Source organism: Vanessa atalanta, chromosome 4, assembly GCF_905147765.1.
Source record: "Vanessa atalanta chromosome 4, ilVanAtal1.2, whole genome shotgun sequence".
Taxonomy (NCBI): domain Eukaryota; kingdom Metazoa; phylum Arthropoda; class Insecta; order Lepidoptera; family Nymphalidae; genus Vanessa; species Vanessa atalanta.
Window position 1 is genome coordinate 9,058,696 of NC_061874.1, and position 14,046 is coordinate 9,072,741.

Genomic DNA, 14,046 nt, shown 5'->3' on the forward strand with positions numbered 1-14,046 from the left:
TATGTAAATCTATTTTATTAAATTAATGTTAGTAAAATTATGTATACAATATGTTATATATTAAATACCTATATGTGTTTTAGCAACTGTATTGTTGTAGTTACAATTATAAGTGATACCAATGCCAGCTGTACAACAATGAGACACAATTATTTTGTCTAGTGAAATAATGTTTTATCAAAAGAAAACAAACAAAGTTTTCCAATAAATATTAATACATAATTGATTATTTTAATTAAAATATTATATTCATGATTTGTTAATCAAAGGAATAGCCAGATACATTGTTAATGAAACAAAATAAAACCCAAAGGTATATTAAAATTCTCATCTATTTCAAAATGATAGTCATGCAAGAATAATACTTAAATAAACAATACTAATTATAATAATATATCTATACAAATTATAAATTTTAATAACATTTATTCAAAAGTTATCTCATTACATTGATAAACTTTAAGAAATAAAAAATTTAACATATAATATATTTGAATTAAATAAATAGCCAATACTGAAAAAAAAATCGTACACAAGATAAAATATTCCTTGCGGTAATTTAAGATGTGGCATCAATTTGGTAGCAAAGTTAGTCTTGATCCATGTTGGAGATAATTAGGTCAGGTATTAGTATAAGAGTAATTCTTTATTATATTTTGTTATAATTACTATGAATCTTGAATCATAATGTCCTAAATATATGGAGTCTTCTAGAATCATTTTCAGAAACTTTAACACATTGGTCGCACTGGCTTATCTCAAATCTTGAATTTTTATTTAATAGTTTTACTTTAATTTTTTTACCTTTCTAGTCTTAAAAATATTTTTTATTTTTATATTTTATCACAATGTATATGAATCTTTATTATAAATAAGTCAAGTAAAGAATCTTCGTTAAAATAACTTTGTTGTAGTTATGGTAGTTATTTGATTTTGCCGTCACCAGTTCTTATATAGCTGTGTATATTTTATACTTGTATTAAAGACAGATTTTAAAATTAGTAGTTGTTTGGAGTGAGTTATTTTATAATAATTTTATTTTATTATGGCTAAATCTCTCTGATAAATTGATTACTTTTTGTTTTTACCATATTTCAAATATTAGACTGACTGACTATAAAAATTAACAATTTCTATAAAAAGTACATAATAATGACTACTGTAGTTGTCCACGAGGGCACGTCCAATTCATAATGGTGAAATTTCACAGAAGTGTTGTTGATTGTTCTATAAAAATGAAAATAGATAGATTAAAAATAAATATGTAGCTGCATAATAAATAACTATGACACTTGGCTTGACGCATAATCTTCTACACGTGTAAATGCGTCATTTGAACAATAGTCAGTAGTTGTTTACCCAGTAACTTACTGTATATATACAGTAAGTTACTGGGTAAATATCAATCAGTATGACGATCCAATAAATTCGACCTTCGTAATATTTTAAACTGCCTCGTGGGTCTAATCTAATCTAGCTTGTAAGGCTGCAGATCCCGAGGACTTGGGTTCGAATCCGTGGTTGGACCAATAAAAAGCTATTGAGTTTTTCAGTCGAGAAATTCTCAGTCGAAGCACGGAATCTGTAAGGTGGCAGTGTTTACCCTCCCATGCCTCGAAAATCAAGTAATGCCGTTGTTTTTGCTCTCCGTCCTGAGATTGAGGAAATAGAGCACATCTGTGTTTGTGCACAATAATGTCTTGTATCACTTGATAGTGGAAAAAAAATCTAATATCGACCACAAGTGATATTTGTAGTACGAAACAATTATTACATACTCCAATCCAATTGAAGGAATGAAGATACAAAACAAACGAACCTAAGATTTTACATGACACATTGAATGCGATTTGTTATATAATGCGCTACAAACAGTTCTCTGACCGATCAGAGCTATGTGATGGCGCACTCCACGGGCTCGTGCGCGGGCAGGCGGTCGGCCAGCAGCGCGGCCACGGCGCGCGCCAGGTACGTCATGGTGCCGAAGCGGCCGCTGGGCGCGCTGTCGTACAGCAGCTGGCACACGCCCGCCGCGCCGCCGCACACCAGCGCGCCCGCCGCGCCCGCCGCCCCCGCGCCGCCCGTGCCCGCCCCCGCGCCCTCCTTGGCGCAGCACAGCGTCGCGTCGCCGGAGCAGCGCGTCTGCGTCCACGTTACCGTTATATTATTATCTTCCAATATTTACACAGTTATTTATCGACGTTCTCCAGACTGACCTGGTCCTCTAGAAATATTTGGTTAGCTTTGTGCACTAGATGTTCGACTGTTATAGTCCCGCCGAGATGGTTGACCGCTTTGTACTCTACGACCAATGTCAGTACCATGAGGGCCTCGACGACCAGCTGACGGTATTCTGGTTGCGGGATCGAGTTCAGTACGGTTTCCACTGCTAGAGCGAATTTCAGCTCGCCGGATGTCATCTCCTGGGTCAAGTTTGGCTGTAGAACCTTGCCTTGTATTATTAGGCCTTGACACTAAAATAAAAAAATGGACGCATGATTAAGGAAATTTGTCATCAAAGAAAGTACACATAATAATAATTAATATGAAGAAACATCAAAGCAAAGGTACCTTTTCCAAAACGGCCCACACACGTTGATAGAAATCTCTCGGGACGCGATTTAGTGCTCCATCGAGACGTCGGCGTCTTAACCACTGCCCTTGACGGTCTGGTTCCGTTATTGGTGCTAAAAATATGAAACAAATAAATCATCCTACAGTTGAATATGAATTTTTAACTATAATAAAAAAAAATCGGTTGCTTCAACTCAACTTCAGCTTCAACAAACAAAAAAAAACAAATTTATAAAATTCATTCGAAAAAAACAACCTATTTTTCGTGCAATATACATAAAGTATTTTTTACTTCACTTATATCATTTATATACATATTTACCTTCATCTATGGTACCCTGGAGTCCTTGACCTTCCAATAGAATTTGAGATTTCTTTGTGTAACGATTTGACTTGTTGCTCACAATCGAAAAATTGCCTCGACCAACTGTGAACATATATTTGATTTATGTAATTAAAATAATGTTATTTACTTTATTTTTTCTTTTAATTGCTTCCTCGTTACTGGTAATTCACTTACTGTAAAAAAAATCCTATGTAATAAAGAAACAATTATAACATTTGATAATAATAAAGGAGTGGCCAAAAAATCTTGCAAATGATGTTAAAAATAAAATGAATTGGATATGAAAAGTGTAAATTATTTAATTGGATCGTGCAAAATGGAACAATTTAAACCTCAATTAATTAATTAAATATAATATTACTACTAAAAATAAAACAAAAACCCGCCACATCGGTGCAAGTAAAGCTAACGCATAAAGGATTCTTTACGGTATTAAACAAATTACATTATCTTTAAAATGTAAAAACTATTTTAGGCTTAAGTGTTAAGCGGCAATTAAAACTATTTTTTAAATTATAGTCTTATAATCTGACTTAACTATATATTTTTTTTATTGCCAGCAGAAAATATATCTTTTAAAGTATTTTTAAGTAACCAAAATGCTGACTTTATGCTTTAAGCCTAACATATATTTCATTAACTACTGTGTTAGTGACATTTTAAAGGAATTTATATTTTTACTAAAATAATTGGTTATTATAAAAATTGCAACAATATAAAGATCAAGGGGCGTACGCGGGGTAAACAAAACATAAGCATTGTCCACACTAAACGAGTAACTCGCCTTTATTTTTAGCGAACTTTTCCTTAATGTCAATAAGCGAGTTGGCTGTAAAAGATATTGGCATATTGAATTATGTATAAATATAATTATATACAAAATATTACATAAGATATATCGATAAAAGTTATTGCTCTATCGCCATACTTTTACTAGGAACATATATAATCCGATTTTTTTATTTAACTGTATTAAATTTGCAAAGGCGTAATGACATAATGCATAAATATATTTATTTTAAGATGTCCTACATTATACCGAGAATGACGAATGCAAATTAAGTATATATAACATATAATACACTAAATAATATGGCGTAGACTGTAATTAAATAGTTTTTTTTTCATAAAATTTACGATTACGACAATAATTAAAGATTTATTGTATACAAATGAATTCCTACCGCTGTTTATTGCAAATTCTTTGCCGCTGAGTATGTGGTGTAGGAGATTCTTCATTTCGAAAGGCGACAAATTAAGTAAATGTTCTGAAGCTTCCTCTCCGTCGCAGGAAAGCGTGCGTGAGAGCTCCGTTGCCATTACCTGTTGCAAAATAATATCCTTATATAGTATTTTTACTATATTGTTATGAATCATATATATCTTCGTTATATAGTTTTCATTTTTGCAGTACTAGCTTTTAGTTCAGGTTTTGCCCGTTGATTCGATTACACTGTCTGGCTTCGTAAAAAAAATCATACAAAGTGACGACGGCTGGAAATGGGATTTCCAATGCGCCTCTCAATTTTGGAATATTGGAATTCTTAATAAGGTAAGGAAGGACTATAAGTACAGATTATTAATAATGTTACGGAATTAGTGGGAAGTTAAGCTTACTTGTATTATGAGTCCAACTCTCAGACGCAACATCTCCAGGAACAGCTGGGGTTCAGTTCGTATGAACATAGCGAGGTACACCAACAGCTCTTGGGTTAACATGGCTGTACTTTCGTCATCACCATATGCCTACAACATAATAATATAATATATTTGAAGTGAACTAAGATAGAATGACCCAGATATGATTTAATTATGATATTTTATTAATACATGCAGTGAATATAATTAAAAACATTTTATAATAAATGAAAATGGTGAATCTATTGAATAATTACCTTTTTATCATCATTTCCATGTTTTTCACGACGTAATGACTGCATGCAATAAAATGTTATATGTGATTATTATTTTTATTATAAATGATTTAATTTTAATGAGAATAGGTAGGCCGACTGACAACGGCTACATATATTGGTGCTGTAAGAAATTTCAACCTTCGCCTACGTCACCAATGCGCCCCAACTTTTGGAACTAAGATGATATGTCCCTAGTGCCTTACAGTAGTAACACTGGCTCACTCATCCTTTAAACTGGAACACAACTATACTATAAAAATAAGTATTGAGGTTAGGCGATAGAATATATGATGATTTGATGGTACCTACCAAGATGGGCCTGCACAAAGCCCTACCATTAATGAAAAAGTGTTCATGTTTGATAATTTAGATAAATTTCAATACATTCCGATCAATGATATTAGCTTAACATAGTATTATATAAACTTATTAAGTTCATGCATTATTATCCAATGTGAATACTTTATCAAATGAAATGAACCCTGTATTTATATACATATACAACATTAACACATACACAAAAAGATATATTAATAAAAAATGAGATTTGTGCTATGAATTAAAGAGCTCAAAATCGATAGATTTGTCTCCCACCTTCGATTTCAGACATCAGATAATCTTTGATAAATTTGCTAAGTTTCAATTTCTTTAGATGTTTTAAGCGGGTGGAAATCACGATAAAATATTCCCTTACATAGACAGGCGAAGCTAATAAAATCGTAATAGACTATTAATATTAGATTTACTTTTTTTATTATGTTGACATGTTTGTTATTCAGACTAAAACTGACGAACTAATTCCATGTAAAGTTTAGTATCATAAAAAATACTCCAAAACCCTCTACGGTAACTTTTATATATTCCCTTAAGAGCAAAACTCTTCACAGTAATGAATTGTTTTGATTTGTTGTGGAATGAAGTGTATTATTATATGATCAGCTACAAACCACATGTATGAGCTGTCTTAGTTCATTCTCCGGTAGAGGAGCAATGATCGTATGTTCGTTGTTCGGCGGCATGCCAACGGTGATCTGTTTCTGCCTCACGAGCAAGTCGGTCACGGCCTTGGCTAGATCTTCCACTCTCTTCCCGAGCATGCCAGCAGTGTGTCTCACGAGGCCCCACAACTTCTGACTGCATGCTTTCTCGTAGAGCACCTTGAGTAAGTCTTTCACAGTCACGTGTTTACCGTTTTCTTGCATGCCTAAAAATATGAATAAATAAATGTGATCAAGTTTCAAAATATATTCATTCCCATTAACTGAGCACTACATGGAATACAAGATGGTTGCTACAAAACTAAAACGATGATGAGATAAAATACGAAGTTACGTTTAAGTGATGAGGAGTTACTGTGGCCACTTACCGCTCCATCATATAAACACCCTGGTATCCGTTGCCAAAATTAATTATATTATATACTAGCTAAACCTGCGCCTTTATCCGCGCGACATTTATAAAACACAAACTTCTAGCTCCCGTTTTACCTCTTCAGGGAGGAGTTGAGAGGAGAGAGAGCTGGAGTTTCGTAAAATTCGTTCTTAGCGGATGTCTACACCCTATAAGCAACTTACCTGCGAAATTTCAAGTTTGTAGGTGTTATTAATGTATGTATGTGTGATTTACACACGCTGTAATTTTTCCAAACCTTTAAAACGAATTAAATAGTTTACTCGTTGACGTTCATTTAAAAGCTTATAATATGGATAGTAAATCTTTGTAATTAATTTAAAATTGGCATTTTTTAAAAGTAAAATAATGAGGAAAATTTACCTGTATTAAATTCGAGTCCATGCGTGTCAACCAAGTACTGCAAGATGTCTCCTTGCTCGTCGAGGCTCTCCGTCTCTCGTAACATCGCGATCAGTTCGTCTGTTTCTTGTTCAGCATAAATATTTTGAGATTCCGATGTCGTTCGATTTCGTAGAAGCACGTTTTTCACTGTTCCTGAAAAGTATATTTCTAACTCTTAATCCAATATATATATACATACGGACAATTTGTTATGTAAGTAGGTAAAGCAGTTGTGTTATGGAAAATCAGAAGTAGCGACGGTACCACAAACACCCAGACCCAAAACAACATAGAAAACTAATAAACTTTTTCTACATCGACTCGGCCGGGAATCGAACCCGGGACCTCGGAGTGGCGTACCCATGAAAACCGGTGTACACACTACTCGACCACGGAGGTCGTCATCGTTTTCTGACGAAATTTATATCGAATGTTTGGAAGTAAGATTAAAGTGGATTAAAGTAATAAGGGAAAATAGAGTCACATTATACATAAATATATATTAATCAATAACTGTTTGTGGTAGTGTTGCAGACTATCGATAGTTATGGTGTTAGTGATAGTATTGATAGCCTATCGATAGTATCAATAGTATCGCTGTTGCCAATAGTATTGCTTACAGAGATCTAGCGATACTATCGATAGTATTGCCGTAATCAATAGTATTGTTCACGGAGAGCTATCGATGGTATCGATAGTATTGGTCAAAACGATACTATTGATAGTACTATCGATATCCTGAATAGTTTTCGAGGTCAACTATGGATAGTCAAACTATCGATAGTTCTGCAACGCTGGTTTGTGGTATATAAATAATATTTAGAAAATCACGTGGCATATGTCAATTTGAGGTTTATTTAGTTTTTCTACTCGTCATGTACTTCCTCATGAAACATACTAAAAAATATAATAGAAAATATTTATATTCCTATTCTTGTATAGCGTTATACAGATATTTAATAATTATTATAGAATGGTACATTTAAAAGCTACTAAGGACTAACCTTCTTCTTTCGGCGGCGGAGGTGTCGATTCTTTGCTGATTTCAATTGTAGGTGTCGTTATTCCCAAACTTGTAGTCGACGTACCCCTGAATTATAATGAATATAAAATCAAATCAAACTAACTTTTTCAAGTGGACTCCATCTTCTGAACCACCATTTTACTTAATTACGTCAAAGTTAATGCTACCAGTTCTAGTTGTACTCTAGTTTCTAAGACGAGATGATACTCAGTAGATACTCTTTTCTGACATTTCAAATACAATTACATCTGTATAATCTTCTGTTTGGTGTGCCTTATGTATTGTTGATATTTTGTTAATAAACTATTTAAATTCATTAATAGACAAAGCTAAAAATATTTAGTTCGAGTATAATCAAAAGCATCAATATTTAATTCTCATTGATAATTCCCTTGTAATTTGATGACAAATTAACTAGAAATAGAATTTACCTAATAGTAAATATTTATTATAAAAGGGCTCCAACGCGTGGAAGTCTCAAATTCAAAAAGAAAAAAATACGAGTACCAAAAATAATACATGAAATTCTACTAACTTGGTAAAGGCGCGTTTCTTTGCATCTTCCGGCGACGGACTACGTCCCGGTTCCACCTCTAGCCAAGATGGTTTTCTTTCAAGTAAGTGGGATCCGACGTATTCTCCTTCCATTCCTAGAGTATCGGCTTTAAAAAAAAACACTCGTACAGATATAACCAAACAGACAAACTAATTTGTTGAGATAAATTCAAATAGAAAGAAAAAAAATCATTATTTTTAGTCCCGACTTCCCTCGGTTATGTTACAGATTCTGTCTGTATGATATGATATAGCCTTCCCGAGATCAGCGAGTTCAACCAAACAAACTCTTCAGCAGCTTTATAATGTAAGTATAGCTAATAGCTAATGAAATGAAATCGCCTAACGAGAGGCGGTCACGGTAAGTCGTCGATTCGATGGCACACAGGAACTCACAGTCGACGTTGATGGAGCGAGTCTTCTTGATGGCGCCGCGCACGGACATGCGGCGGCGCAGCGCGCGCGCGTGGCGCACGCCCGACGGGCGCGACAGCACGCTCAGGCGGCTGCTGAACGAGCGCAGCAGGTGCTCCTCCAGGTAGCTCTGAACTTGCGGGTTCAGCTCTGAAACGGGCGCCGGCTCACTCCACGAACTGGCGTGCGACGGACACGCTCCGCACGATTCGTTAGGATACACCGAAGTATTTACGAATAAAAAATGCAGAGATTATTTCCTATATCTTTCCCGGGATTGCTTACGAGTATGATAAATGTTGCCACAATTATTGTTATTATTAATATTATGTTTGTGTTACAAAAGACAAAAAAGTATGACTCTTTAACTAGTACATTAAAAACTTTTAAAATTACAAAGGGCGGATGCTGACGCTACATAATTCTACAATACAGTTATAAAAGATTTACTCAGTAATGGACTGGTAACTCTAAGTAAACCAAATCTAACGGTAAGAAGCTAAATCATCTCTATATCAATCATAAAAGAGGTAAATATAACTTACTATCTGGATACCCTTCCTCCTGACTTCCTAAGAAGCTTAAATTAGTTATGGCAGATGTACTTAAGAAGTCGCCGAGGTTTCCAAGAGTCACTCTGGTACCATTAATGTAACCGGACTTCAATTTTTTCATTGTTGTTATCATTGCCATGGGAATTTTACCTTGATCTAAAAATATAACATAATAGAAAGTACCTACAAAATAATTTAGAAAGCGAAGCAAACGTAAAACAAATAAAAAGCTGGGATCGCATAAGACAACACATACACAAAATGTTTATGTAAACTAAATGAGATAATTAAAAACATGCATTTAAAAATATATATACAAATGTTGTGAATTATATTGTAACAAACCTTGTTCTTAGAACATAAGATAAAATATTACAGTTCCCCAAATATAATTATACATCGTACAGTAAGTGTATTTTTTTTCGTGTAATATGAATGATAAAATATTTCCATAAACAATATAACAAAGTTCGAATGACATAAACTAAAATAAAATGGATAAAAGATCTAATTGAATAAATGAGAAACTTAATAATTACACACATTACACATACATATATTAAAAGAGTGATGTAATGTTTACCTAACAGGTACTGTGTAGCAAGTAATGTGATGGTCGGTCTTCCAAGCATTTGTTTCCAGCTCATACCAAGAAATGCGACGTTCGCTGTAAATGTGCTCGCAAGCAACGCTGGGTCTCGCGTCATGTAGTACTCTTCGTAGTCAAAATTCTATAAAGCCATGCGGGAAAATTCTTATATATGATATTTTCAAGGTTAATATATACATTACGCCTACCACAACAAATGGTGAATGAAAAATGTTAATATAATATTAGATGGACAGCAAAACTATGATAGACTTTGTTATCACCAAATATATAAGTAGTAAACACAAGGAGTAGCAAGCAAAAATTTAAGAGCATAAGACACAAAAATACCTAAATTCATGTCATTCAAAGTCAAAACCACAAGCGGTCTCCCGAGAAGATTTTGCCATGAAGACTTCAAGAAAGCAATTTCAGCTTTTAGCATGTCAACCATCAATTCATAGTCAGAAGCTATGAAGAATCGTTGCATGTCAGAAAACTATTAAATCAGACAAAGTGTAAATTAAATTTTTTAAAGCAAAAAAAGGAATAAACTTATTCATTAAATAGTGGCCTTGAACATATTGCTATGATTGATTTAACTTATATTTGAAATAAACTTATTACACGAGCACTAAACATAAGACTTTGAATTGAAAGATTATAAATTTAAAATGAAGACTCATTTTTAGAAGTTTTCCATTTTTTGCTGGTTAAATCTTTACTATTTCGATAATAAACAGAATATTATAAAAATTGTATAGATTTAATTTGTCTTTTACTTGTTAGTGTCTTTTGCTTTTTATAACGCAAGCCACAAATAAAAGATAGAATAAAGTAGAAATAAAATAGTTTGAAAAAGGAACATTCAAATTTTTTAATATGTTTGTAATTAATTTCAATTTATCACAATGGCAATTGGTAAACTTTGATAACAGCAACCAACCCCATGTGAAATTAATAAGTATGTAGAAAATATTATAGATGACAAACAAGTGCACCCTCGGAGGTACACTTTCCGAGGGGTCAGGAGTTAAACTCCCAATTTTCAAAATTTGATCTTTTACTGTTAATTGGTTGATAAATATTTTATTGGTCTAATCTGGGGATTTAACCCAGTACCTCCGATATCTGCAGCCTATAGACCATGGACACAGTTATTTCAAATTGTAATAATTAAAAAACAAATGTTCTACACATTGAATATATTATGACTTAAATTTAGAAATTATGTAAATTAGTTTTTCGTTGTTTACTTACTTGAGGTGTAAAAGCAAATATACGTTCATTTAATGAATACAATTTGCTTGTGCTAAGAATGCCCACATCCCGTGACTTTCTTCCAGATAGTCCTAGTTTTTTATTACGACCTTTAAATTGAAGAATAATAAAAGTAATTTTTGATAAAAATATTTGTTTAAATAATCTTTCTGAATTAAATATTTCTACCTAAATATGTATATAAATGGCTGAGAACTCTGGCTGGTTGTACTTCAATGGGAGCCACCTCACTGATTGTTTGAACATGCAAGTCATATTCAAGCAGTTTATCCCTTATTTCATTATCCTCAGCCAATATCACAATTTGAACCACAACATCTGGTTTTTTTTCTGAACAGAGTCTTCTGTTTAGGGGGTCTAATTCTCCAACTGCTAAAAATCCCTGAAATTATGTAAATTATTTAAATAAATTAATATAATAAATTTGTGTGTCTTTTTAAAATATCCAAAAAGGCTTTAATATTATTAATAAAAAAATCCCTTTTAAAGAAATGATTATAATAAAAATCCTTTGATTCAGAACTTTGTCATCACAAGCATATACTTATATTATATATTTAACAAACAAAATAGTAATTATAAGTTAGGTATTATAGAATAATTTCAAATAGAAATAAGCATGTATACCTCTTGTAACAATTTTCCTAGTATATATAATGATTGAGCCCATATAAATGGACATCTTCCTAGTGGTATTCTTTCTTGACTGCCGGGTTCTATTTGCTCCAAATGTGCTTTATCTCCTGGCACAGAATACAATTCAGGGACTAATTTTATTCCATCATCTTTTCTTATCATTATTTTCTCTAACTTTTGCATGTATTCAGTAAGATTGACCTTATCTCCTTGAAAGCAATAATCTAATATAAGGTAACAAAAGAATAATGGCCATTCACATTCTATATTTTCAAACATTCGCAATTCCCATGGTTCATAATAAAGTCTGCTGGGGTCCTCTCTTGGTGTTTTGTGACCATCTCTTAAAAATCTTTTGCAACCATATTTTCCTTGAAGCTTTGAAACTATTGTGTCTCTAGTTTTAGCTATTAACTGTGGATCATCAACAGCAAATGCTGGGTAGCTTATGATTGATAGTAAGCCGGAGTCCAACTCTTTGCTATTAGATTCTCTTGGCAACATTGACTGCAAGACAGCTTGACATTTTTGAGCCTCATCTGCCAAGACATGTATGACACTTGAAGGCCCTCCACGAGCACCAAAAAGGTCCAGCTCATTCATAGCTTCCAGAGCTGCTTTGGCCATACCAATTGAGCTAGCATTGAGTTCAGGTAACCCATGATTTGTTTTATCTCCTCTTTCCCAAATTCCATAATCAGGAGTGCAGTAGGCTGATTCAATATAAAAAACTAAGTTCTGGATGAATGCAACTTCATCTAGAGAAAATACTATTTGCAAACCAGATGCAGTCATTTGTGCTAAAATGAGGAGATATAATGAAATTGCATCAATCTGCAAATGTCCCCATTCATTGTCCTTAACAACAATTCTTCCTGTTATAGAGGAATACTTCGCATGCAGAGAATCATGAGGGTGCTGAGTGCTTTTAAATTTCTCTACCTTGTCTTTTTGCTGCATCATAGCCATAAGAAGACCTAACAAAAAAATATATTGTTTGATAACATTATTAGATTTATGATTACATCTAGCCTAAAGTAAAATATACTAGCCTCTCATCAATTTTACGCAGCTTTGTTCTAGCTCATATGTTTTAGCACGATCTTCATCCTGGTCGGCAATCTTTTTGAATGCCATGGACAGTCCCCAAACTGCCAATATGCAATAAAGGTTGTCTCTGATCCACGCATGGTCATTATGAGGGCTGGCTGGAAACAAACCCGTAACCGGTTGCTGATGATCTAAAATTAACTTATGCACAACTCTTTGATAATAATCTAAACGGACGCCCGAATTACTTCGGGTTCTCATTTTGGATAATACAATGACGCACTTTCTATTTGTGAACTAAAGAAAGACGGATAAGCATTTTTAAATACTTTTATATTGTTATTAATTATTTCCTTCGATATGTCATTTGAAAGTCGTGACTGTCATTGTCATAATGTCATTATTGTTAATTGTAATTATAACTTATATAGTTTTTTTTTTTTTATGTTTTAAAAATACTAAATAATATATTATACAAATATGATTTACGAATTAGTTTGAAATAATTGTTTTGGCTATTTATTATTTAAGTACTGTCAAAAGAAAAGTTCACAGTTCAGACTTCTCTAATCAATATCATTATATGGTACATAAAATTTGAAAATGTGAAAAATTTTAATAAACCTTTTAAAGTATTTCTTACTTTTAAGAATAGCATTATTATTTATTTTTATAAAATACTTAGAATCGTCTAAAACCTGAGTCAGCTTAGTAGAAACTAGAACTGTTAACTATTAGTTTTGCTCCGTGCAGCCCGGCCTTATTAATTTAAATATATTATGACTTTGACACATGACAACTATATTGGCATTTGGCAGTTAGGGACAATTTTTGTTGACGTTTTGAGGGAACATCTAAGTTTTTTAGTTACGTATTTAGTTCCGAGTTTTATTTTTATCGTTTTTTAGATTGTTTTATAAATGATCTATATTCTTGTGTTTATTTTTTGTTAATGTTTTATCAACAATGTATAAATATTTTGTAATTTACAACATATTGTTTATAACTTTAATTGTAGTCAACACAATTCCTGCGCTTAAGGTTCCTGATAAAACAACATTTGACAATAAATTAACTCCACCTGATAAAAACAAAACAAACCCAGTGATAAGTGAAGGTGGCTCAATTATATCCACCAATCCTCTTACTTTAAATAACGAAAATCATACTTTATTTAAAAACTTAGATAGTCTAAGTGGCAATAAAGAAAAGTCAGTCGTACCGAGAAAGGGTGTAGAGTATAACCCTGCTGAAGACATTATTGAACATGATAAAGTGAATCAAACATTAAATGTTACCGTAACCAGTTTAAA

General features: G+C 33.0%; 1 protein-coding gene across 6 annotated transcripts; it reads right to left on the minus strand.

The window, feature by feature from the left end:
• Nucleotides 1–314: 314 nt before the first annotated feature.
• LOC125077553 (probable phosphorylase b kinase regulatory subunit alpha) lies at nt 315–13,106 on the minus strand. 6 transcript variants are annotated; one of them, XM_047689479.1, is made up of 20 exons: nt 12,736–13,106; nt 11,675–12,660; nt 11,216–11,429; nt 11,027–11,136; nt 9,761–9,908; nt 9,169–9,333; nt 8,606–8,773; nt 8,190–8,316; nt 7,635–7,720; nt 6,610–6,783; nt 5,784–6,040; nt 4,816–4,854; nt 4,538–4,666; nt 4,105–4,243; nt 3,705–3,749; nt 2,897–3,001; nt 2,572–2,687; nt 2,217–2,474; nt 1,885–2,142; nt 315–1,227 (listed from the first exon to the last, which is right to left on the minus strand). In XM_047689479.1, the coding sequence occupies exons 1-19, from the start codon at nt 12,992–12,994 to the stop codon at nt 1,894–1,896; spliced, it is 3,774 nt and encodes a 1,257-aa protein (XP_047545435.1). In that variant the 5' UTR covers nt 12,995–13,106; the 3' UTR covers nt 315–1,227; nt 1,885–1,893. The 6 variants fall into 6 exon arrangements, with proteins under 6 accessions (XP_047545435.1, XP_047545436.1, XP_047545437.1 ...); XM_047689480.1 differs by lacking the exon at nt 9,761–9,908 and adding an exon at nt 10,118–10,265; XM_047689481.1 differs by lacking the exons at nt 4,816–4,854; nt 9,761–9,908 and adding an exon at nt 10,118–10,265.
• Between the last annotated feature and the right edge of the window lie 940 nt (nt 13,107–14,046).

Coding starts and splice junctions, on each gene's coding strand:
- LOC125077553 (XM_047689479.1), bottom strand. CDS start 12,994: ATGAGAACCCGAAGTAATTCGGGCGTCCGTTTAGATTATTATCAAAGA. Junction 4,244..4,537: donor GAGTTGGACTCATAATACAA/GTAAGCTTAACT, acceptor ATTTTGCAACAG/GTAATGGCAACGGAGCTCTC. Junction 2,688..2,896: donor CCAGGGTACCATAGATGAAG/GTAAATATGTAT, acceptor TCATATTTTTAG/CACCAATAACGGAACCAGAC.